This window comes from Spermophilus citellus (assembly GCF_964194105.1).
Source record: "Spermophilus citellus genome assembly, chromosome: 6".
Lineage (NCBI taxonomy): Eukaryota > Metazoa > Chordata > Mammalia > Rodentia > Sciuridae > Spermophilus > Spermophilus citellus.
The window spans coordinates 38,727,710-38,754,699 of NC_138187.1; the positions used below are offsets into that span (position 1 = coordinate 38,727,710).

Sequence of the window (26,990 nt, forward strand, 5' to 3'; positions counted from 1 at the left end):
TGCTCGGCTGGGAAGGCGATTGCCCAGACTGGGAAGGCGATTGCCCAGACTGGGAAGGCGATTGCCCAGACGGGGAGATTTCTTGATCTGCCATAAGTTCTCCAATACTCTGTCTTCCTTCTACAAAACCTAGGTTCTTATTAAGGTAAATCTTTCTTCCAGAATTTGGTTGAATAGGAGTCTGTTTGCTCTTCTCCAAACAGGAGAAATCAGGTGAAGAACAGTGCTGAGAACAAACTGTTGCCCACTGCACTGCCAGTGGTCCACAGAGTCTGTCCCTTCCAATCAGGAAGGTTGGAAGCCTCTGATGTCATCACTCATTCCAACCTGGCAACCAGTTTGAAGGAAAACACCTGTAACTGTCAGACTGGTATGTGCACCTGTCCTAGAGTTCTAGAGGAGATGGTCTCTGCTGTGACTGATCCAAACTCTGTCCACTTTGCCAAACTAACCTATGGGTCTCTGACTCCCTCTTTCACTTCTGTCTAGACCCGGGTTCTTCTCTCCATTGTCAACACAACACATGTTAGATACCCAACCTCTGGGCATTTCCATTTCAGAGTTCAGTGCAGTGGGAGATGAAGGAGTATGGCAAGGAAGAAGGGGGAGGGCAGAAATGACATGACCTCCCAAGAAGGAGCTCAGTATGTACAAAAGAACCCAAGCACACTGAATTATCACTTGAAAACCCTAAAAGGAAACACTCAGTTTAGCAAATCTAATCTGCTAAGTGCCACTGGCCTTCACTGTTTTCAGAAATCTGTTAAGGGGACACACACTCTGCACTTAGGCATGTTTGACACAAGGATTCCTTTTGAGGTCATAAAATCATAGGAAATTGTAAACATGTTCATGGTTTTCCTAGAGTGTCTGCACTATCTGGGAGTCTATGGATCACCTCAGGTTAGCCTCTCAGTTCCAATCAATCTCTCTCCAGTTACATAGCGTATTTGGGAGCACAGACATTGCTCTTGACCTGCATATTTCATTGTCACCTATGCACCCTATGGAAAGTCTCACATGTAGAAAAAAGAAACAAATGGGAGATTTTCTGATTGAAGACAGAGAATAATATTTGCTGAGACGATGGGCATTGTCACTAGGTGTTTCAAGCCCAGGGACTTTGGATAGTGTTAGGATGGAAGTGTTAGGACATATTCTTATTGAGGGTCCCAGCTCTCCAGGAGACAGTGCGGGGGTATTGTTTTCTGTTTTGCTTGGAGGGCCAGCTATGTGGGACTGTTTTTACAGATCTGCGCCATTTATCTGCAAAAGAGAACTATTACAATTAATTACTTTATAAAACCTGCCTTTGAGCCAAAAATGAGGACATAGATTGCCTACTATTTTAAAATGAGACTCTTAACAGGATAATTCTTGGAATTTAAAGGCTATTTTTTTTTTACTATCTCATTCTTTAGATCTTAGGTATTTTTCTCTATTTTTTTTAAATTTTGTATTAATTGTATAGCATTTTTATTTTACTTACAATAGTAAGTAAAAAAAAAAAAAAGTTTTCCAAAAGGAGAGAGTTGATATTATCCATCATATATAAGTACCCAGTCTTCTACTGTCTCACTTGCCCTGGGAAGAACCTGGGAAGGTCAATCTCCAGGTCTCATGGGGGTGCAGGTAGGACAGCATGAGACCCACACATACAGTGTGCCACCCAGCTTTTTCTTCAAGAAGTACAGGATGCCATCTGGGGAGATAGGGCTGCAAGTCAGGAGGTAGCTGGGACCTATCCCCCGCCCCAGCTCAGGGCAGGCAAGCCCTGTCCTCTCCTGTCTGTGACCAGCCCTTTCCAAACCATATATGAGCTAGCAACATCTGCTGTGAAGATGAAAGCTCAAAGCAGCCACATGCTATGGTCTGAGGGCTGTGGCTGAGCCTGTGAGTCAGGTAGTATGCACCTCTGGGCTAGTAACTTCTCAGGTTGCTGTTTCTTCTAGGGTCATGGGAGCTGATCTGGTTGGCAGAACTGAGATCTGTCAACAGCCAAGCAGGGACACTGACAAGGCTGTTGGGCTAATAAAATGGGTTTCAGGACGTGCCACAATAGCCTCAGGGAGGGATAGGCAGCTGAAACAGCCCCACAATGTTCCAGGGTCCTGTGAACATAGCACCTCATATGGCAAAAGAGATTCTGCATGTACAATTGCAGATGTTGAGATGGGGAGATTATTCTGCATTATCCAGAGGTCAGAGTGAAAGACATGAGCTGATTGCTGTCTTGGAGAATAGAGGAAGGGTCCACAAGCCAATGAATGCAGGTTCCCCCAGAAGCTTTAGACGGCAGGAGGGAAATTCTTCACGGAGCCTGTAGAAGGAATGCAGCCTACTCACACCTCAACCTCAGCCCAGGGAGAATCCTGACCCCCAGAACTGTAGGACCAGGTGTATGGTCACCCATACAGCCACGATAAAGACTCACTCCCCAGGAGTGTGGGCATGGACAGAACTGAGGAAGCCAGGACACCACCAATGCAGAGCCCAAGGGAGGGAGAGTGGCCAGGAAAGCCCGGAGGGGTCTCACTGTGACTGATGAATGGGATGGTGCTCAGAGTGACCAAACAGGAAGGAGCATACCACCAGAGGATTGGACCCTGCTCCCTGACCTAGGGAGGTAAGCCACCCCTCCCCTCAGCAGATAACAGTGAGATCACAGACACTATCCAAGACCTCCAGAGGGGAGCATTGGCTGCAGGGCCACTGAGAAATTCAGGGGCAGGACTGCTCCTTTTCTGTGACCAGGGATGGCTGTGTCAGACACACTCCCCCAAACTCAGACGATACACTAATGAGGAAGAACCTCCTGTCTGAACTATACCCCGGTAAACTTCAGATCCATCAGAAACCTACTGAGGAACCAGGAGGATTGGAGCTCAATGCAACAGAGCTGCGCTGCTCCTGAGACGAGGAGCCAGTATGATCCTGGCTGCCAATCTGAGGTGCCGTATTCTGAGAGGGATGAAGACTGCATCCCTGAGGGACCTAGAGCTGCCCAGAGAAGGGTCACATCTTTGTCCCAGTGGGGCCTGGCAGAGGAAAAAGAAAATCCCCTCAAGAATACTATCATCCCAGGGTGTAGATATTTGTAAAGAATAATCTAAACTGGGTGGCACACTCCTATAATCCTACCTGCTTGGGAAGTTGAGAAAGGAGGATCACAAGTTTGAGCCCAAAATTTAAAATAAAAAGGATGGGCATGTAGCTCAGTGGTAGAGCACATCTGGGTTCAGTCCCAGTGCAAAAAGAAAAGGAAACAAAAACAAAGGATGGGAATTGCTGTAAAATGAAACTCAGGGAGGCATGGACTTCTGCAGGGACACCAGAACCCTGTAAATTGACCAGGCAAGGCCCACTGGCATGGGTGGTAGGAGTAAGCATGTATCTCAGCTACAAAAAGTCAGGCTGGCTGAAACAGGAGTGTAGGCTCATGCTATGGAGAAGGGTTTGACAAGGCAGGGAAGGGCCTTGAAGGATGGGAGATAACCAGATGGCATACTAGAAGGACAGATGGACACAGACCAAGCATAGAGGCTGTGGGAGTGTTTGCAAGTTCCTCAGACCAACAGCCTTGGCCTTACCCTGCAGTTGTTAGAAATGCAGGTCCCAGGACCACCCCAGACTCATCTCAGCAAGATGCTGTGTGTCCACATGTTAGGGAGGAGTGCTCCTAAAGCTATAAGCAGGACAAGTGAAGAGAGGCTGACTCCACAGGATTAGTAGCAGATCCTCAGGTATGGGCTGATGTAGAGCATGACCGTGATGCCAGCAGTGCTGATTCTGAGCAGTTAGGAAGGAGCTGTCATGGACCCCAGACGTGCCAACTAGCCTGCTTGGGGCAAAGCCAGTCTAAGCCCAACTTCCTCTAGTCACTGCCGGGATGCCAGCCTCAGGGGAAGGGCATGGCACACTAGTGTCTCAGATAGAAGCTTGTCATTCTTCTCCAAAGCCCAGCACATTTATGCCCAGCTGGACCACCTGCCCTTAGAATGCTGGAAGCACACTGGCCAGCCCACCGCTGATCCTCCTCATTCCCCGGCTGGGTCATTCTTGTGTTGTCTGATCTCTGACAATAAGGAGCCCTAGAGGACAGCAGCCATGCTGCAGGTTCCCAAGTCCTGCTCCCCACGTCCAATCCAGTCTCTTTCAATACAGTATCAGGCCAGGTAACCCTGAATTCAATCTCTGCTTCTACCAGTGTCCAGCTCTGATACATGCGCAGGTCAAGTGACTTCTCCCAGCCTTAATTTCCTTATCTGTGAAGTGGGCTGACCCTAAACTCAGCACCCCACACAGGAAGTGATCTTTGTAAAGCTCACTGCCCAGGGGCGTCACTCTGTAGTGTTCCTTTCTAGGATCTGTTCGTAGATGTCTGACCAGACAACAACTCCTCTTGAGAAGCCTGTGTGGCCATATTCTTCCTCCTGCATCAGTAGGGGAAGTCTCTTACCCACTGTCAGCCTCCACCTAAATCCTTCTGCTCTGCCAGGTCATTTCTGCACAAGACCCACTTCTTATGTGGAGCCCAAAACTGAAGGTGAAGATGTGTTCCTAGCAGCCAAGGGTGCCCTGGAGGAGGGACCTACCCAGTTCTCTCTGCCACATGCAACCCAACATCTTGGCCATGGTGATAGCTCTGAAAGAAAAAACCTTCAAAAGAAGGTCCTAGCTGTGATCTGCAATCTCTCCCCTGTTAATTGTCTTAACAACTGCAGCTGCTGTGTACCAAAGTCTATCACTACCTGTTGCTGTACCTCTGTCAGTCAGTTAGGCCTTATGACTTAGAGCTGCAGATGCCACTGAATCCATGTACTTACTTGTCCCAGAATAGCAAAGCAATAGCCAGGGTGAGCTGGAATACACCAGGGCCCACCCACATTGCCAACCACCTTCTGCTACCCCTAGCTAAGTGCAAGCAGATATCCCAGGGAATGTGTATCCACAGAGACCATAGCTCTCCAGAGCCTGCTATGACAAAATTGGCTTGAGGCACAGTGAGGCAATACTGAGGCAAGCCAGAGGATGCCAACCTGTCACCCCACTGCAACTTGGCCCTGGACCAGTACAGGTACCCTCTCCACACAGGGCTGCAGTTCTGAACACCTGGGCATCCTGGATTCACTAACTTCAACCTCCTGGGAAGCTGGGATTGCAGGCCAGTAGTGAGAAAACAGAAGTAAGGCAGACCTGAATGGAAGTTCAGTCTCAAGAGTTAACCAATAGCATTGGTATTTTTTCCAAAACTGATTTGCATAAATTTCATCCAGTGTGTTCACCCAAGTGCTGTATAAATCCTTAGACTAGCACACTCCCAAGTAGCAATCCTATTGGGTCTCCTCTTGCCCTGTGGGAGTTCTGCTTCTGTTCACACTTGACTATATTCTGCTCTTGCACTCACTTATCCTCATCTGTGGTTTTCATTCTTCAAATTCATGACAAAGAATTCAGAAAGAAGAAATTTGCAGTGAGCAGTGGGGTCTGCTGCAATACTAGGCCCATGACCCACCATTGAGAGCTGCCACTCTTAACACCACTCCATGGGAGTTGAGAAGAAATGGAATTTTTTGGCTTCAGAGGCCTGTAACTACAAAAATCCCACCTTGCAGTAGAAGCAGAGAAACTCTCGCTTCATCACTATGTTTCAGACAGGGAAACTGAGGCCCAGAGACATGAAGTGACTTAGCTACCATGGCCCAGGTGGCAGGCCAAAGGGCCTGATTCAAACTTCATACCCCATAATGGAACCCCAAATCCTAGCATATTTGTGGAGTTCTACACAAATCCTCTAGAGGCAAATAGAGTATGGGATGTGTCCCCTCTGTGTCCTTCTGCAAAGCAAAGACTTTTCTGCCCTGCTGATATTGATGCTGACTGGGGAAGGGCGTGTGCTTTTCTAAGCTTTTCCTCCCCAGGGAGGATCTGCCACTCTGAGCCAGGGCAGTCTAATCAGCCAGTTAACAAGGTCAGGTGGCTCAAACTGTGCATCCTTGGGCACTTGTTCTCCCACATCTGACTTGACAGATGCCCACATTTAGGCAAGAATCACAAATTCTTTTAAAAAAATATTTTATTTTTTAGTTGTAATTGGACACAACACCTTTATTTCACTTGTTTATTTTTGTATATGGTGCTGAGGGTCTCGCACGTGTGAGGTGAGCGGTCTACCGCTGAGCCACAACCCCAGCCCAAGAATCACAAATTCTTGTTGTTCTAGATGCACTTTGCAGAATACCCAGCAGCAGCATTGTGTTATTCATCAGCCAAAACCTTAAAGACACTTTGGGCAACCCCACGCAGATTGAGATGACGGGGCTGGGGCTTTGCACTGCTCTGGTTTCCACATGTTGAAAGGGAAACCTAAAGCTTAGACCACAGGAGGAAAGGAATCTGTGCGAACCCCCACTTCCTTTGAATCTCCCTCACTTATGAGTCCCCAATTCTGCTCTGACAGTTTCCATCTCCATTAGGGAAGAGTCCACATGGCTGGGCCTCAGATGCTGAATGTTGGTAAAGTTTGGCATTTCGAGGCTGCTCCCCCACCCAGATTTTCTCTTTGAGAAGATGCCTTCTCTTCCCTGGTGTGTAACATCTAATCACTACTCCATCAGCTACCTGGAGTCCCTGAAGTCCCCTTTGTGACAGAGCCTGGTAGAAGATTGGGGGTACCCAATGCTGAACACAAGAGAGTCCCTGCTGGCCTGCAGGGAACATCTCACCCACTGACTCATCACTGCCAGGAAACACCTATCACTGGTCCCCTGCCCTAGACTCTCCCACTGCCTGTGTGCTCTGGTTGGAAGTCAACAGCACACAGTTGCCCCAGCCTAAGACACTGTGGTGGGGAGTTCTGCTGTGCCCCTTCCCTTCTGAAACTCGCCTCTCTCTAGTTCTCTGCACTGTGACCTCTAGTTGCCTTAGATATCCTGTCCTTTCTGCTCAGGGACACTGCTGACCCCATGTCCCCTCCTTCTCTGTGGATTGAACACTCCCTATCTGGCCAGAGAGCTGGGCTGTCTCTGGGATGTCTCTGGGATGGCCTCTCAGGAATCTAAATTCCTAAACATGGACTTTCCATATATATTTCCCTCCTTTTAAATTTATTTCAGCTGGGACAGCAAACTGGACCCTTGAATCCATGTTGGGCAGAAGCAACCAAAGTCCACCATTGACGCTCATTCTGTTTTTCCCAAGGATGTCACTGGATCTGTGGTCACAGAGGGGAAACACTCTTTGAGGTGCAGAGACCTTGACTCACCAGAGGACGGAGGATGTTGAGAAGAGAGGACAAGGTGTGGAGAACCTGCTGGGGAGGAGGTGAGTGGAGTTTGCTTGGAAGCTTCCTATTCACGGGGATCCCCAAGGTTAGGACACTATTTGGGACCAGCCCCAAAAGAGACACATGGCATGAGGTGTGGGAGGGGCCCGAGTGAAAGCATTTGTGTCCTCAGGATGCATCGTCTTCCCAGGACATTGATGTGCTCAGTGCCTCACCAACCAGGGAAGCTCACCTTGGTTTCAGTGGCCTGAGTTTTTACTGGAATTCATTAGGGAGGCATGGGGTTTCAGTTGTCTTGCAATAGAACCCAATCTCTAGCCTTCCTCTGCTTCCTGGAGCACTGGCTGATATGTAGCCCAAAGTTTCACACCCTCCCCTCATCATGTGGTGACATTTCTAGTGTGGCTGGCTCTCCCCAATTGGAATTGGCTTGTTATCATAAATTCAGTGTTGGTCCCAGTGCCCCACTCTAAATTATAGCCTCTCCCTGTTACCCATAAAACTTCAAATACTGGGTAATGCAGATAGCAAATCGATCCAAGCCAAGGAGTCACAGGAAATGGAACAAAGGAAGACAGCTTACTGAAACTAGATATGTGCCTCCCAGTGGTCCAAGTGCCTAAACTTGTTCCCCAGTGTGGCAGTATTGAGGTGGTGGAACCTTTTATATGTGATGCCAAATGGAAGGTAATTAGATCATGGGGACACTCACCTCAGAAGGCATTAATGCAGATCTCAAATGCTGAGTTATGAGAACAGGTTGTTATTTAGGGAGTCTACACCATGCATATGACTCCTTTTGCACTTGGCCTGCTCCCTTTCTACTTCTGCACCACATTGTGATGTCTGGGGAGCTGGAGGAATTGCTAGTATTCCAGCACTGTGCTCTTGGACTTACAGAACTGTGAGCTCAATTTTCTTCATGGAGACTAGGGGTATAACTCAGTAGTACATGAATTGCTAGCATGCATGTAGCCTGGATTCCATCCCTGGCAGTTAAAAAATAAGTAAATAAATGGCTATTCTAAATAAGATATCAAGCCTCATGCCCATTTAATCATCACCAAAATAATGAGATGTTTCTGTGACTTTTTCCAGAAGGACCAACCCAGCCCTTCCCTCTAGAAATCTGCCAGGCTGCTATAGATAAGAGCAGTCTTTCCCAAAGATCCATAAAATGAGAGTTAAACAGTGCTCTCCAAGCTCTGGAATTTTTAGTCAAGATAAATGCTTGTTTCGAATTTTTTGCTTTATTATATCAAAATACAGTTTCAAGGAAACTTGTAATGACAAAACACACAGGTTCAATGTACCATTCATGCAGTATCCCCCAATGCATGTGCATGACAAGACTGTACATTAGGAAATTGTCATCTATGCAAGAAGTCTGTAGGTATTTTACCATTTTACCACATGTATAGATGTGTGTAACCTAAACTGAATCAAGATGCAATCAGGAAAAACACCACACCAAGAAAATGCATTCTAGACATTCCCTTGATCTAAGGAGAAACCTGGGGAGAAATGTGGGAGGCCTGTAGGGAGCCAGTGCTCACAGCATATCTCCTCTGAACTGTTAGACGAAGCAGGCATGTTTCAGATAGTCCCTAAGTGGGAGTGACCGGGTGCATAGCCTCTTGGGAAGTAAAATCAAGTACTTGCCTTCAGACCTGCTGTGAGCCCAGGAACATGGATTTCCGGTGAGCTGTGCAAGTGGACTTCTGGTGTGGCCAGGAACTCAGTCTTACAGTGGGAATAGGAAGGCCAACTTAGGTGGGGTCAGAAAGGAAGCCTCCCGGTGGGCCCCAAAATCAGAGTTTAGTGCTTGCCTGCCCAGCATTACCCAAGACAGGCCTTTCCTCAAGAAGGCTTTGCTGGTCAGGGTCTTCTAAAGGGCACCTCACACATGGGGATCAGGAAAAAAAAAACAGTCTGGAGACCCTGATGCTGCCTGATGCCACCCTCCCGCTACATAGTTTACATCGTGATTCCCCCATCTCTATCCGTACCACCTGCCCTTGTCTTACTTCCTGGACACTAACCTGTCTCCCACACTCTATGGTAAGTACCCAGAGAGCAGCACTTGAGCCTAGTTTATTGCTGTGCTCATCCAACTCATGCCAAATGCTTAGTTAAATTCCTATAAAAACTCAGCTGAAACCAAGGTCAGCTTCCCTGGTAGGTCATATACATCCATGTCCTCTGAAGATGTTACATCCAGAGGATATGACAGCCTTTATTCAGACCCTCCTAGACCTCCAGCCATGTGCCTCTTATCTCTTATGTTAGCTGGTCCCAGTTTGTGTCCTTTTTTACATGACAAATCAGTAATTATAGGATTGTGCTCTTCTAACCTCAGTGAGATATTGTAGAGAATTATACAGTAGGATCATGGGAATCCCCAAATATACACCAGTGGTGAGAAGTGTGAATGGCCTGGGAAACCTGGAACTTACAGCTTGTTTCTGAAGACAGGGCAGTGTAGAGGGGGCTTGCAGCCTCAATCTGTAGCATGTGACCTCCATGCAATTGATCAGCATCAGAATTGCATTGCACAGTGCCAGTCTTTAGTGACTTCTTCCTTCAAGGAACTTATACCTGTTCACTTGCTCAACTCACCCAACCACCATCCCTCTTTTAACACATTCAACCAACCTTAAGCTTGTTCCATGTTGGTCCTTTCTAACCTCTTCACATCATTTCCACTTACCTCTTTAACCCCACATCACATCTCATCACTGGCTCTGTTGCAACCTCTCTTTAACTTTGGTTTAACTTCTTGCTGATACTTTTCTTCACCTGCTTCTTTCCACAGCTGCTTCCATATTCTCTCCCATCTCCCAAGATGCTTGTCTGCAGTAATTCAGTGCCCACACTCTTAGTTCTTTCCTCTCTGTGCCTATCTATTTAGCAACCTTAGCACTTCCTATCATCTCATTAGTTTCTATTTCAACAAGACCCTTTGGATTTCCTTCACTTATGTAAAACTAGAAACATACATAGGTTTCAGGAAAGACTCCCATTGTGACTCAAGTAGCAAAGTCTTTTATTCCCTGGGTGTCCCTGTCTTTGGACTTTAACCAGGAAGTTTTACTTTTACCTTGGCTTTGGAATTCCTCCAGAATTTTCTTTTATTCTTCCTGTGTTCTCTCTTGCAACATCCTCCCTGTGTTTCCTGTTTCCAGTCTCTAGTTTAAGTTCTACAACCTTCTCTGTTGTTCTGCTACATGAAAAATAATTGAGGTGGTTTTCTCCCCCACAGGTTACAAATTTGGTCAATTAAAAACAACACTGTTAAACAGCAGTATCATTTGACAGCAAACAACCAATCTGGAATGACATGATCATATGTATCATTAAGGTAAGGAGATTTTCAACTTTATTCAGTTTTTTCACAAATGCACTGTGCTGTGCTCTTCACAAGCACATAACACATGTGCTCTCGAATGATACATATTTAAAAATGACAGAAAACATGTCAAGGTAAGTTAAATACTAGCAGCTCAATAGTCACAATATTGATGATTGAACATCAAATAAAAACTATATTTATAAGACTATGGGATAATACTACTGAGGTATAAAAGTAATAGATAAAAAGATTAAAATCTTGAGAGAAATATTTATGTACACAAACATGTTATAACACTAATCACAAAACCAATAAGAAACAACAATTTTCTGAACAACATCTATCTCAAAACTATTTAAAATAACCATAGTTCAAAATAAACAACATTTATCATATGTACTAAAACTGTGACAATCCTGTAAATAAATTATCTCCGTGCTTAGTATCCTTAAGGGATAAGTGACCCAAGATGAATTAAAAGGAGAGGTAAAAAGAGAATTTACAGGAGGAGAGAGAGATTCATGGCTAAAGGATATTAACTTTAGACCAAGATCAGCCATTCATCAAAGCTGACATGTGGGCCCAATTGCTGTGGGTTAAGGATTTTTACACATCCTGAGTGATAAACTGTTCTCTCTCAGGTCTGGCTGAGCAGCCTCAGAGCACCCAGCACACCTCTAGGGGGTCATCTGTGTGGTTGGGGTTTGAGACCATGAAGCTGACTTGGAGATTCAGGTTGTTTCACCATCTGCAGAGGGTGGCTGTGGGTGGAGGTGGACAGGACAGGATCAAGAAGTTAGGTCCTCGAGCATCCTGAATAGATAATCACTGATTCTGTCATCAAGCCAGGGATGCAGAGTTTTGTCCCTCCCCTCAGGCCTCCATGGTACCAGGACTTCTAGGCAATGAGGGTGCGATCTCGGCGCCACACCCAGAGCTCCGGATTATAAGCTTGAATCTGGAAAGGAAAAGAGCCCCCACCAAAGCTGATGACTTTACAGGATATTGAGGGTTTTGAAGTTATGGTTAATTTATTTTCCCATTCCTTAAAATTACTTCACCTTGATTTGGACTTTCTAGTCACCGTGATTCAACAGTTTACAAATATCTCAACAAATACAATGTTGATTCTATTAACTAAGTTCTGTCAGCTACAAAGGAGGTGATATAGCAAGGTGTAATTATTAGATTTATTTAGCCTGGTGACAAATGAAGTAGCTATATATGGATATCACAACATTATTTCAGCTATTACTCACATGGACGACACATCAGAATCATGTTATATAAAATGTAGGACACATTTTTTCAGATTTTTTTTCAATAAAAATCGAGTATATTTTCCTGTATCAGATAACTAAATTAAGCATTTATAAAGATGCTTTGACAGATAGAATCCTTTTGGTGTCTCTTCCCATCAAATTTGAAAAGTTGATTTTATCAAGAGACAAGCTTTATCATTGTCCCTGATTTGAGTAGAATACTGGTTTAACATTAGGAATATTTCTGCTTGGATCCATCAAGAATACTTAGTAACATGGATAAATGCAAAACTGAGGACTGCACAGGAAGTCCTTCCCTCCCTCCTGAGCTTTCTCCTCCCCAGAGCCCACCTGCAGCCACCCACCTTCCTGTCTCTCCAGTCAGCCCATCCCTCTCCCCCCACAAGCACACACAGCACCACTCACCTCCTCACACTCCTCCTTGGAAACCCGAGTGTTCCAGCCCATAGAGCAGATGAACTGATAGCGCAGTTTGTGGAACAGGGGACGCTGGGCGTAGCTCTTCCCATAGAGGAAACGAAAGATCTCTTGTTTAGGAGCCTGGTTGTCCTCTTCCATGTCATTAGCCAGGTAGCTGGGGAAAGAAACCAGGTTGCTCTTTAGAGGCACAACCAAGAAGGACCTGCCCTTGGAGTCAGCTTCCCAAATGGACTCCCAGAGGACCATCTTCAGACAGGACTGCACCAGCCCTATTAAGTGTTATGGAGGACCACACCTTGGTCCAGAGGACTCTGCCAGACACACACCTTCTGAAGGACTCCAGCCTTTTTCTAGAAAGCATTGAGCAACACAGTTGTGGGAGAGGCCTAAGGGGTGGTTGGACCCATCTTGGGAGAATTTTCAGGGGGTGTGTAGAAAGAGCCACAAATGTGAGAAGACTCCTGTATGAAGAACCAGAGGGGACCACCCTATACTGGACCTGTGTCAGGCTGGGAATTGGGCATCTGTCTTGGAAATCCAGAGGCAGAAAACAGAGCAATGTTGGTATAGATACAGGAAGGAAGAGCAGTCAGATGTGGCTGCACCTCCAGTCTCTGCCAGGGATAGGAGGTGCCCATGCTTTCCTCCACTCCTCTCAGGTGGGCTTTGTGTTTCCTTGGTTTCCTTGAATCTTTAACAACTGGCCTTTAGGGAGCATGTGTGTTTGCTTTGACTAGGGAAGTGTGGAAAAGAAAAACAAACTATACTACAGTGCTGTGATCTCGTGTACACGGAGCAAACAGGACAAAGAGGCTAAAAGTCAAAGAAAGGTTAGTGCCCCTCTGCTCCCCTCCTACCCTCCCAGGTAGTGAGTCCTGATTGATGAAGGAGACCAAATACTCACAGGGCCAGAAAGAAGTGGATTCTCTGGTACTGCCAGGAGAAGAGGCCAGCTCGGCTAAAATAAGCTATGACCATAGACAGGAGGTACTGATGGAGAGAGAGGAAGAACACAGAGAGAGGTCACATCCTGGAAGAGGAGGAAAGAGGGGACAGAGGAATGGGAGTCTGGGGTGAAGAGTGCCCCTAAGAGAAGGTCGCCAAGTAAGGAGACCTGCTGGTTTGGGGAAGGACCTGTGACAGTCTGAGCAGTCGGGGGAAGAGGAGGCTTAGTGTGTACTGTAGGATCAGCTCTGAGGGGACCTTTTGAGGAAAGGCATGTAGGTGAGCTGGGTGAGGAGGGTCTTGGGTAAGCTGGAGAATGGGGGGTCCCAAGGAGAGCAAAGAGGAGAGGAGCCCCAGCGATAAGGATATAGCTCACTCTGTAGAGTGCTTGCTAGCCTCGAATGCACAAGGCCCTGGGTTCAATCCCTAGCATCACAGATAAAAGGCTGTTGAGCACTGGGGTTGTGGCTCAGTGGTAGAGAGCTTGCTAGCACCTGTGAGGCATTGGATTTGATCCTCAGCACCACATAAAGATAAAAAAAATAAAGGTATTCTGTCCATCTACAACTAAAAAAAAAAACATTTAAAAAAATAAAAGAGGAGAGGTGCCCAAAATCTCAGATAACAATAGCAGAGAGGGGAGGATAGGAATGCAACACCCCAAGCAGAAGCAAGGTCCACCTGTCCTCACTGCATGGAACTGCTAGGCCCTGAAGGGAGATGTTGACAAGTCACAAAGGGTCAGGACTTGGCACATCTTGTTGGTTCTACATGGAGACAGAAGGACCATGGGCTAGAAAGCCCTCCCCTCTCCAGGCTGTGCTGGAGCAGGATCACTGCCCAGTGGAGAACCACCTCACCTTGTCAGACACTCTCAGATTCTTGTCCCAGGCCAGGAATCTTTTGACAACAGGATCCTCTGTGAACAGAACACTGGTGTTAGTTGGGAACCAGAAGGGGCTTCATGGGTGATAGAGAACAGAGAGAAGAATAGGACCTCCATTGGAGAAGGTGTGGGATTGGAGTGCAATAGAGCCCAAAAGAGCCAAATATCCCAGTTGGATAGGAAAAGGACAGGAACATTCCTGGGAAAGCTGCTTTGCCCTGAAACCCCCCGGGAAACAACTGAGTGAGGGTTGGGGTAAGAGATAGATGTCTGTATGACTAAGAACTTGGATTAAACCGCGAGGGCCCATCATCCCCCAAGAATGCACCACCTCAGAATTAGAGTTACTATGTTATTTTCTCATTTGATGGTCACCCCTCAGGGAGGAGGAAATCTAGTAGAGCCACAGTGTCTGCAATCAGTGAGGATAATTGGAATCAAGCTCTGTGATCCCAAGCAGGGTCATTTTTCAGGTGTAATGTAATCATCCATCATCTAAGAGTTTCACAGGGTACATGGGTCCTCAGTCCTCCAGGAATGGGCATCTCAGGGATAGCAGGGCTCTTTGGAAAAGTGCAGAGGCTATAAGTTCCTTCTTTGTGTAAAGAGCAGGATTGAAGGGCGCTACCTGGGTGTCTCCCTACCTAGAAGCCTGTTGAAAACCTCATGGTGTTCTGGTTGCACCAAGTCCATGCGCCGTTTTTTGACTTTCATTTTGAGGCCACACAGTGACTCCACATCCCAGGGGTGATTTAGCTCACTTTCCACATCCTCCAGCTCATCCTCAGATTCAGTGGAGGACTCTCTCTTTCTCTTTATGCCAGTGGTCTCAGGCAGGAGACCAGATTCTACCCAGGGTGCAGAATCAAAAATCCCCGGGGGATCATCCTCCGAGTCTCCCTCAGATTCTGAGGTCCACTCTCTCTTTCTCGACCGACATGGGAGGCAGGGTTTTACCCACAGAGCTGAGTAAAGGAAGCAGAGTCAAGCTCCTGAATTTGGAACTCATCCTTTCATCCTCTGATCCCAGTTCACCTCCCACACGCCAGACCTTCAACTGTTGCCTTCTGAGCTATTGTTCCATCTCTCCCCTTGGCTGGTAGCCGTCTTCCCCTGATTCTCTGTATCATTGTCCCATCTCCCTGTTCCTTAAAACTCTTCCTCATTATGGACACTTTCTCTCATGGGTGGAGTGACCCTTTTTACATTCCCTCTACCCACTTCCTGAACTTAGATCTCATCTTCTAGCCCAATTCCTTTCTCTGTAGATTTTCCATCCATGTGGACTTCCTTGTCCCGTGGCCTATTCTGATCTTCAAAAGTGGGCTTCCCACCTTTCCTGACTGCTCTACCCCTTCGTCCTTACCAGTCATCATGTCAAATCAGTTCTCACTCTAGCTCCCTTACCTGATGGACCTGCCACTTCATCATCTACCACCACCCCCAGGTGGGATTGTGAGGTGCTCGGCTGGGAAGGCGATTGCCCAGACTGGGAAGGCGATTGCCCAGACTGGGAAGGCGATTGCCCAGACGGGGAGATTTCTTGATCTGCCATAAGTTCTCCAATACTCTGTCTTCCTTCTACAAAACCTAGGTTCTTATTAAGGTAAATCTTTCTTCCAGAATTTGGTTGAATAGGAGTCTGTTTGCTCTTCTCCAAACAGGAGAAATCAGGTGAAGAACAGTGCTGAGAACAAACTGTTGCCCACTGCACTGCCAGTGGTCCACAGAGTCTGTCCCTTCCAATCAGGAAGGTTGGAAGCCTCTGATGTCATCACTCATTCCAACCTGGCAACCAGTTTGAAGGAAAACACCTGTAACTGTCAGACTGGTATGTGCACCTGTCCTAGAGTTCTAGAGGAGATGGTCTCTGCTGTGACTGATCCAAACTCTGTCCACTTTGCCAAACTAACCTATGGGTCTCTGACTCCCTCTTTCACTTCTGTCTAGACCCGGGTTCTTCTCTCCATTGTCAACACAACACATGTTAGATACCCAACCTCTGGGCATTTCCATTTCAGAGTTCAGTGCAGTGGGAGATGAAGGAGTATGGCAAGGAAGAAGGGGGAGGGCAGAAATGACATGACCTCCCAAGAAGGAGCTCAGTATGTACAAAAGAACCCAAGCACACTGAATTATCACTTGAAAACCCTAAAAGGAAACACTCAGTTTAGCAAATCTAATCTGCTAAGTGCCACTGGCCTTCACTGTTTTCAGAAATCTGTTAAGGGGACACACACTCTGCACTTAGGCATGTTTGACACAAGGATTCCTTTTGAGGTCATAAAATCATAGGAAATTGTAAACATGTTCATGGTTTTCCTAGAGTGTCTGCACTATCTGGGAGTCTATGGATCACCTCAGGTTAGCCTCTCAGTTCCAATCAATCTCTCTCCAGTTACATAGCGTATTTGGGAGCACAGACATTGCTCTTGACCTGCATATTTCATTGTCACCTATGCACCCTATGGAAAGTCTCACATGTAGAAAAAAGAAACAAATGGGAGATTTTCTGATTGAAGACAGAGAATAATATTTGCTGAGAAGATGGGAAGTGCATGGGATGTGACCCAGCACCCAGTGGAACTGGGGAGCTGCTTCCAAACGTCCTAACTTAGCCTTTTGCTTTACAGCTGGGCATTCAATCCATGTTTTATCTTTCTGTCCACAAAATGTGTTTAAATGTATAGAAAACTCGCCATGTTAACCATTGTGCTGTGTAGAGGGTGAATTGTCTCAATTACATGCATGTCTCACTTAAAAATGGAGATATATTCCTAAAAATGTGTTATAGGGTGATTCATCATTGTATAAACATCCTAGAGTGCTCTTACGCCAACTGAGATGGCTACAATCTCACTGTGCTGTCATACTGTGGGACAAATTCATGTATGTGGTGCATTGTTCCATCGTTGGCCATAACGTCATCATGTGGGGCATGAGCTGTATTATCCATCGGGAGAGCTTTTCCATCACCATAAACAGCCATTCTTCACCCATGAAGCATTAATTCCCACTTCTCCTTCCGCAACTTGACCATCATTATACTTTCTGTCTCTATGAAATTGAGAACCCTCGGTACCTCATCTGTGTTGAGGACTGTGAACTCATACAGTATGTGTCCCACTGTGTCTGGGTCATTTCACTTTGTGTACTGTCCTCAAGATTCTACATTGCTGGAGAAGGGGTCAGAATTTCCCTCTTTCTTAAGGCTGAATAGCAGAAGAGAAGATAACATCTTTTGTCCATCTGTTTATCCCTCAGTGGGCATTGGGTTGATTCCACATTTAAGCTGCAAGACTTTCTTTTCCCACTGTTGGACCTTATCAACAAGACCATGTTTGTTATTCATGGTGTGCTTGAAGTTTTATTTTGCATTTGAATGTCTTACATGATTCTGATGACCCCATTCCAAGCAGGAGTAAATGCAGGTTGATTTGTGTTACCAGCTGAGAATGAGTGTCCACCTAGTTTTGCAACCCTGGATGTTCAGAGTTGAATGAGGACCCAGCAGCCTTCCAAGTGACCATGAGTTCCTTGGCAGCTCTCTCTCAGGTCCTGACTGTCAGGAAGCAGGTCATGTTGCTGTGGAAAACCGATTGATTTCTATTCATGATGTCTTTAAGCATCAGAGCTGCTTGGGTTCTCTCATAGCAAATCAGAAGTTCACACTCTCCCTTGTAGTGGACAGCCTTCAAGTACACCCACATGCCACATGATAATGTTTTGGTCAGTGATGGTCCACATACATGATGTTGATCTCACACGATAGTATCGCCTGTTGATGTAGGAGCCAACTTAGTTAGCCTCTGTAAGTATACTCTGTGACTTCCCCCAAAGACAGATTTCCTATGGGCATATTTTTCAGTCCTTATCCTGAGCGTTAAATGATGCATGACTGTGTGAGAAGATTCTGTTCAAACTAAATTCTCTTCTACACCTTTAAAAGTCCCATTAATTTTGGCCCAAATTCAACTCATAGTTTGCCAATTCCTATCTCTGCTGGCCACCTGGTCTAGACATGTTGCAGTTAGGCATATTTCATCCTTTTTTAAAAAAATTTTATTCTAATTAGTTACACATGACAGTATAATACATTTTGGCACATTTTACATAAATGGAGTATAAGATCTCATTCTTCTGGTTGTACATGTTACACTGGTCATATAATCATATCTGCATATAGGGTAATAATGTCCCATTCATTCTACTGTCAATCCTACCCTCATGACCCTTCCCCTTCCTTCATTCCTCTCTGTCTAATCTAAAATACCTCTATTCTCCACACCCACATTATTGGGAATTAGAATCTGCACATTTCTTCTTTTGGATTGTCTTATTTCACATAGCATAATATTCTTCAGCTCCATCCATTTACCAGCAAATGCCATAATTTCATTCTTTTTAAGGCTGAGTAATATTCTGTGTATATATATCCATTCATCTCTTGAAGAGCACCTAGGTTGGTTCCATAGTTTAACTATTGTGAATTGAGCTGCTATAAACATTAGTGTGTCTGCGTCACTGTAGTATGCTGATTTTAGATCCTTTGGCTATAAACCTAGGAGTGGGATGACTGGGTCAAATGGTGGTTCCATTCCAAGTTTTCCGAGGTATCTCCTTACTGCTTTCCAGAGTGGTTCCATCAATTTGCAGTCCCACCAGCAATGTATGAGTTTCCCCATATCCTTGCCAACCTTTATTGTTGCTTGTGTTCTTGATAGCAGGCACAGTCCATCTTAATATATGTGATTACCTTGTTTTAAAATGGAGTAACATGTGCAGATTCTGTTTGATATGTACCTTCACCTCTGCAACTTTTTTCCTTTTATGGATACAATCTGATGCAGCAATAATGATAGTTATACTGGGGAGATAACAGAGTAAATAATTGTGCTTTGCAGTTAACTACTTGTAGCATAAGGTGACATGTAGGATCACTACAGTACAGTTTGTCAGCCCGTTCCTCACAGATTCTAATTAAATGGGAATGACAGTATTTCACTATAGTACTTTAAAATTTCAAAATCTCTATTTGGAGAAGGTAGTAGGGATCCTAAAGAAACAGAAATCGGGCAGGGTGCTGTGGCACATGCCTATAATCTCAGCAGCTCACGAAGCTGAGGTAAGAGCATCATGATTTCAGAGTCAGCCTCAGCAAATTAAGGAGGCCCTAAGCAACTCAGCAAGACCCTGTCTCCAAATAAAATATATTAAAGGAGTGGGGATATGGTTAGTGGTTGAGCACCCCTAGGTTCAGTCCCTGGTATCAAGAGAGAAAAGAAATTGAAATCACTATAGAAGGAAATAAAGAGGAAGATTTTTGTGGGAAGGTGAAGTATGATGATGGTCTGACAGGGCAGGACTGTGCTGGGCCTCAAGTCCTTCATTTGTGGGAACACTCTGAAACACCCTGCTGTCCTGCTTGGTGCAGCCACTCACTGAGCCTTAGAGTCCATAAGAATTGTAATCATCCAAGAGGCTGGGCATGGTGGTGCATGCCTGCAGTCCCAGCTGCTAGAGAGGCTGAGGCAAGAGGATTACAAGTTCAAGGCCAGCCTCAGCAACAGCAAGGTGCAAAGCAACTCAGTGAGATCCTGTCTTTAAATAAAATACAAAACAAAAAAGGGGGCTCAGTAGTTGAGCCCTTTCAATGCCCAGTACCCCACCCACAGAAAAAGAATCATCCTAGGAAGCTCCGTCTACCTCTTCCCCAGAAGGTTCTCTACACATTGCTGACTCTGCTTCTCTCACTTTCCCTTGCCCTGATGGGAGCCAAGGTCTCTGGACCTGAAGAGAAATACATGTTCTATGACCCATAGAAGCAGGGAAAGCCTTGAGAAAAAGAGAATGAGTGCAAGCAGTGGACTTTGCTACGGTGGACTTTTCTCAGGGTCAAGATTTCCTGTCCCAGATGAATCATGTTCAAAAAGAGGGCAAAATATATGTAATATCAGTCTTTAACAGTTAGATCCCCTGAGAGAAAGGCCAGTTGAGCTCACTGTCCAAATGGGGAATTTCAAGACACAGAGGGGACATGGGGGAGCCAGCAGTTTCTTTGAGTGGAAAGGACAGAGTTGGTGTCTAAGGAGACATGGTAGCTGGAGGTCATGGTGCAGAGAACCTGAGAGAGATGAGACATGCAGAGGCTTCCAGTTGGGTCTGAATGTGGTGAGCGCACAGTGGGAGGTGAGAGCAAGGTCCAAGCAAATTCTGGCTTTACCCTTCTTCCCTTGCTTCCTAGACATCCAAACATGGCTTTTGTTCACTACCTGAGGCAGAAAAGCACACAGAGAGGTGTCCCCTGGAGGTTGGATATGTGGCTTTTCTGTCACCATTGTCACTTTTACTCTCTTAGCAAGGGTTTAGACTCAGGCCATGTTCAACTTTAGCCAGGGCTGGCCGCAATGTTCCTGGCCACCCAACCACTTCCAGGTAGCAGTGCTGGGCATGGTTTCATTTTTGCTGAATGAATTGAATGCCACAGATGAGCTGGGGACACTGAGAAAACGGGAAGGTTTATGTGGCACTCATTGGGATGAATCAGTACTTACTACTGGGTAAGTAAGATTTAGATGGCAGGGCACAGTGTCAGTCTACCCGGCCTGATGATGGATGTGGTTATCTGCAAAAGTATGACTGTTTAATTCAAGGCTTGGTTAATGTTTTAGATCATGGGAAAGTCATGGGGAATTCAAGGACAGACATGATTGCATGTATAAAACATGGGCTAGCATATAGGGGGAAATCCCACAGCCTCCACCCACATATGCTCCACCTCTCTGTGTGCTCTAGCAGTCTGTATTTCCCAGCTGTAGTCAACATCACCTTTATTAACTTTTTAGTGCTGTGTATTTCTAATATGAGATGTGCAGAAAGCCCTCTTCTGCCTCTGGTGCAGCCACCATCAGCCTGTGTTCCTCAGGGACCCAATGACAAGCTGCCTGAACATCCACTGAGGACATGCCATGTGCCCAAGGACAACACCTTTCTCGTTTGAACTCCTGAGATGTCTGAGATGTTTCCATGGCATAACTTAGTGTTTTGGTCAGTTTTCCATGACAAAAAAAAAAAAAAACCTGGATAACCCTCTTAAAAGGAGGAAAGGTTCACTTTGGCTCTTGATCTCAGAGCCAAAGCCATGACTGAAACAGTCATGGTTCAGTCCATGGTTGCTTATCCTGTTGCTTAGGGCCTGTGGGTGCCCAGAATCTCATGGTTGGAGCATGAAGGATAGCAGGTCTATTGACCTCATGGCAGTCAAGAAGGAAAGAGAGAAACAGGAAGGGGCCCGTGTTCCAATACCTCCTCAAGGGCACACCCTCATTGACTTGACTACCTCTTAATTTACACGCCCCCCCCTCTAAAAATTCCACTACCTCCCAATAGCAAGACAAAGCCTCCAGTGCATGGGCCTTAGAGGACACTGCAGATCCAAACCACTGTCCCTATTGCATCCTGATTTTAAATCATTAATGGAACTCAATGAAAGATTTTTGGGTTTAGAATTGCTATATTTTTCAAGTGTTACCTGCCAATCAGCCCAAACTATCTTACAAGATTGAGTAGAAGACATCTGTTCTTATGTGCAAATACATGTAAAGCAGTACTTTATGATGCTAGTGGAAAAAAATAGTTATGTTAGAGATGGTTCTGTTTTCACCTTGTGTTCTTAGTGGGGTGAGCTGCTGCGACTTCATGTTTGTAACTGCATGTGTGCTGTCTCTCTTGTTCAGGCTATTTCCCAGGTGTGGAAATACTTTTAAATCTACTCAATGACATGTCATTTTTCTTGATTTCTTCTTTACAAAGCATATAAATGGAGTGGTGGTCTTACATCTGCTACTGCTCTTTGGAAAGTGGAAAGGGTGCTATAGCTAGGAAAAGTAGGTGACTACATAGCAATAAGAACATTCTGCAGAGATAATAAATTCTAACCAATCTAATTCCCCATCATTTGATTTTACTCAAACCTAAGGAAAATTTGTCCTTTTTCCACATGAGGCAAGTACAATCAAATTTAGAATCCAGGCTTAGGAGTCTGTATAACAGAAGTGCAGAAACTTGGATCTATTTCACAAATCTATGTGAATTAAGTAGGATAAATATTAGTTTTGTTCAAGAGATACAAATTATAGCATTATGATCTTCTCAGTGGGTTCTTTTGGAGCAAATTTGGCAAAATGTATGAAAAGTTATCTGAAATATAAATACTAACAGCAAAATGTAGAGGCAAGAATGGAAACAATCTGACAATTGTAGGTAAGAGAAACAAATAAAACTAAGTGCTATGAAATACCAAAAAAAAAAACAGTAAGTGCCAGTCCATTCATATCTTAACAACAGAATATGCAGGGTGTACAGTATATTACAAGATAGAGTTCAAGCCTGCAAACTCTATCTTGTAATATATTTGTTTGTAAAATGGATTATATGTCAGAAAAATGAAAAGTTAATAAAAGTTAAAGTAAAACCAATCATGAATTGATTTGGAATCTCACAGAACTTGCTTGATTCTAACAGAGGATAATTCTTGGAATTTAAAGGCTTGCTCTTTACCGTGTCATTCTTTAGATTTCAGATTTTTTCCAAGGTTGTTTTTGCTTTAATCCTATGGCATTTTTATTTTACTTGGATTAGTGTTTATCCTTGAATTTTCCCAAAAGGAGAGAGTTGATATTTTACATCATATTTGAGCACACAGGCCTCTACTGATACTTGGATTTATTTTACAAATACAGTAAAATTGTCATGTCTCAATGTTGGCTTTTTCAGAGGGTCTCACATATCAGAATTTTTTGCTTCTGGGACTGAGGGGTATAGCTGAGTGGTAGAGCCCGTGCTTAACATGAGCAAGACCTTGGCTTCTATCCTTAGCACCAAATGAAAAAGATTAGTTCATTTCCCCAGAGTGAGGACTAAGAGTCAAAGAGCCCGGGTCATGCAGACCCAGGTTTTGTTTTAGAAAGTACCTCTTATGCTGTCTGAGCCTCAGTTTCCTCATTTGTACAATGAGTAATGATTAACCCACAGTTTGTGAGGCTTAAAGAATAACAGACATACAGGGTTTAGGATGGTGTTTAGAACAAAACAGTCTCCTGTAAGTGCGGAGCTTGTTTTCTTGGATGCTAGAACCTAGGGGACTGCATCCTGTTTGCCTGGGACAGTCCTGTGGTATGCCTGTTGCCCTAGCCTGATTATTAACAGTGCCCCCTTTTGCTCTCAAAGTCTCTTCTTTTGGGCAGTGATTATGTGTTCACCTCAGTTAGAGCCCAGAAGTAGCTTTAACCCCTATTGAAGCTGAGAAACAAATCAGGCTTTTTGTTGTGAGTCAGGCTTCAGCTTGTCAGCTGCTCTCCACTGTGGGTATTGGTTACCAAGCACAAGTGGGAGGAATCCAAAATGGGTGTGGGTGTGCACAGATGTGTGTCCCCATAGCTGTATTTGTGTGGAAGTGAAGCTCTTCTCTGAAGAGGCAAGTGAGCCATTAGTTATTTTCTGTATTTCTGGGACCACTAGTAACCCTGAACCACAGAAGTTGATGTCTCAGCTGCTGTACATCCACCCAAGTGCTCTTTGTGCCAGAAATGGTCTGGGCTTCTCTCCCAGCCACCTGTGTAGTGGATAGTATCCAGTGTGGCAAGACAGTTTTAAATGGCACAATGGCAGCCATCATTGTCAGGTGAGGTCTTTCCATCTTCTATTTTAGTTTCGTCTTATCACAATGCATTTGAGAGGCAGTTGAACAAGCCTTTCTGAAGAACACGACAGGTAGCCCAGTGTCCGTCAGCTTCCTCACAGTGTTAGAATTAGACTGAGAGACTCATGCATGAAAACTTAGAGACACTGGTTTTTACATTAGAAATGATTGTATTCCCCTATTCATTTGTTGATGTTTTATTTCTTACTGGTTCTCATTTTTCTGCATTCTCTCTCTTCTAAGAAGGAAGAATACAGCTAAGCACAGGCCTACACTGCCAGCAGCTCAAAACAGTGAGTCAGGAGGATCACAAGTTCAAAGCAAGCCTCAGCAACTATCAAGGGTCTCAGCAACTTAGCAAGACCCTGTCTCAAAATATAAAAATAATAATAATAATAATAAAAGGGCAAAGGATGTGCTCAGTGGACAAACATCCCTGGGGTCAATCCCTGTTATGAGAAGAAAAAAAAAGGAAGAATACAGACAACCAAACCAAAGGCAAAAACAAAGTTTTCTAAGACAAGAAAATTAAATATACTGCAGACTAAATTTAAATAGCATTGCAAAACCTAAATGAAGTCATAGTAAGGTTTTGGAATGTTATGTTCTAGAAGTGAGAAACAAAGAAGATATCTATTATATATAAACAAAAAGAAAAAGATAGTCTGCCTCACCCTGCACAGCTGAACCCAAGAAACCTGTGAGGGGAAGTGGATTAAGAAAAACACACACACACAGGTGTTGAGCTAAAGCTGGGATCTGTTGCACTGTGATGGAGAATGGCAACTGAAGAGCTGGCCCAGCAAGTTTATTTACATAGGGTCTCATAATCAAGAAGTTAAGGACATGGAGGCATTGTGTTCTTTGTGCACTAGAAGATTATAGGGCTAGAAACATTCTTGTAGGTGTTCCACTTTGCAATGCTTGGAGCTTCCTGCAGCACTTCAGGTGGCCCATTGCTCAAGTTACTGTTAAGCCACCAGCTCAGAAGTAGCAGCGCTAGTGAAACATTGTGGTTGTCTTGTCAGGCTTAGAATTCTTCTAGCCTTAGAAGCTCTGTGCCTGAGATCAAGGTTGAGATTGATAAGACTCTTGCACAGAGCCTCTTTGGGAAGGGCGTCACCATAGCAACAGAGCATCCTGTACCTTGCACAGAAACATTCCTAGGCAGCAGGTGCACCACAGCCATGAAGCAACCAGGGATCCAGTCTCAGTCACCATACACTTTGGAGTACAGTGACTTCTGGAGAAGAAGCTAGATGAGATCTTCCCATGGGACTTGACAATAGAGCTTCTGATCATTCCTCCTCAGATTGATTGAGCCTCCATTCATTTTGAAATGAGGCATTCAGTCCTTTTTAACTTTGTTTCATAGTAAATGTATAACTCTGCAAATTTGTTTCTAGTTTTTGGTTAAACTTCTTGCAAAGTTAGGGTAACTTTTGCCTGCACCCTTTCCTTTTGCCATATTTTGGTTCTTATTTTCTCCTGAATGTCTCCTTGTCCTGTATTTTACAGAACTACTTCCTTAGTAAGCAGGACACCAGGAACACCACCAAGGAGATTGTGGAACATGACTTCATTGTTCTAAAAAACCTTCTTAAAATGCTGGATGTGGGTGGCCAGCGGTCTCAACACCAAAGTGATTCCAGTGTTTAATGAGAACATGTCAATCCTGTTCATGGTGTCCTCTAGCTAATACAACAAGGTTCTCACAGAGGACAGGCACACCAACTGGCTGATGGAGTCGATGAACATCTTTGAGACTATCATCAACAGCTCTTCTTCAACATCTCCATAATTTTTTTTTTCCTCAAGAAGGGGGACTTTCTGGTGGAGAGTGTGAAGATGGTCAGCATCAGGAAGCACTTCCTGGATTTCAAGGGCAACCTTTACCAAATGAGGACATCCAGCAGCACTTGGTCCAGTGTTTTGTCAGAAAGAGACAAGACCACAGCAAGCTGCTGATCACCACTTCACTTCTGCCATAGACACTGAGAACATCCGCTTCATGTTCCATGCTGTGAAAGACACGATCCTGCAGGAGAACCTAGAGGATGTCATGCTGCAGTGAGAGGAAGCCCCCTCGTGCCTTTCTGAGGCAGCCTGTGTGGCTGTTGGCACTTGTGGCCTGTGTAGTCCTGCAGGGCTTCTCAGATCCACGCCGTCGAATACCTGGCTCAAGAACGCTGGGCTCCAGCCATGAGCTCTAGGCAAGAGGATGCGGGAACTCCATGTTAGCTACTGATTTGGGGACTAATGAAACTACTGAAAATCCCAGTGCTCACTTTGGTGTTAATCTGCAGTACCTAATAACACAGCCTTCTTTTTACAGGAACTGCATTCCTTTCCTGACACAATTTAATTGAGGATGGTGTGTGCACACACATTCTCTATTTAATGACTAAAATACAAAAACCAGCTGGCCTTGCACATGGCTTTTCTCTCTAACCTCTGAGTCTTCACTGAGACTAACCAAAAGTTTCGCCTCGTGGTAGCTTGTAGAGATGCATGCCAGTGCTGCTGGGCACAGTGCTTGAGCCAGCCCTGCAGCTCTGGTGCAGGGTCTTAGTGCCACCTCCCAAGTGAAAACACTGCCTTTAAAACTTGTGCCAATGTCCTAAGAGCCCCCAGGTTGAGCCGAGGATCTGTGTCAGGGTCCCCACTCCCTTCCATGGAGGACGAGGTTGAGAGCCATGGACCTGCCTTAATGCCCCAGCAGCAGTGTGGATTCGGAGCAGCCCTGGGCCCCTGTGGTGCCCTGTCCACATGCACACAGTGGTGCTTTGTAATTCTTTCCCTTCTCTCCCCACCTAATGGCAAGGACATAAACCACATCTTCCATATGCAACAAAATGAAACTGAATCCCTTTCTCTCGCCATGCACAAAAGTTAACTCAAAATGGATCAAGGAGCTTGATATCAAATCAGAGACTCTGCGTCTGATAGAAGAAAAAGTTGGCTCCGATCTACATATTGTGGGGTCGGGCTCCAAATTCCTTAATAGGACACCCATAGCACAAGAGTTAATAACAAGAATCAACAAATGGGACTTAATTAAACTTAAAAGTTTTTTCTCAGCAAGAGAAACAATAAGAGAAGTAAATAGGGAGCCTACA

The 26,990-nt window shown here is 45.0% G+C and overlaps 1 protein-coding gene and 1 pseudogene across 2 annotated transcripts; one reads left to right on the forward strand and one right to left on the reverse strand.

The window, feature by feature from the left end:
• The first annotated feature begins 10 nt into the window (after positions 1-10).
• LOC308652011 (guanine nucleotide-binding protein subunit alpha-12-like) lies at positions 11-26,990 on the forward strand (annotated as a pseudogene). The gene is made up of 4 exons (XR_014024440.1): positions 11-370; positions 7,201-7,323; positions 10,548-10,646; positions 25,390-26,990. The product of XR_014024440.1 is annotated as a guanine nucleotide-binding protein subunit alpha-12-like (transcript).
• Positions 11,268-15,544, reverse strand: LOC308652264 (speedy protein E4-like; the record flags this gene model as incomplete). The annotated part of the gene is made up of 6 exons (XM_081300038.1): positions 11,268-11,595; positions 12,326-12,494; positions 13,245-13,330; positions 14,146-14,204; positions 14,816-15,019; positions 15,538-15,544. The coding sequence occupies 6 exons, from the start codon at positions 15,542-15,544 to the stop codon at positions 11,536-11,538; spliced, it is 585 nt and encodes a 194-aa protein (XP_081156164.1). The 3' UTR covers positions 11,268-11,535.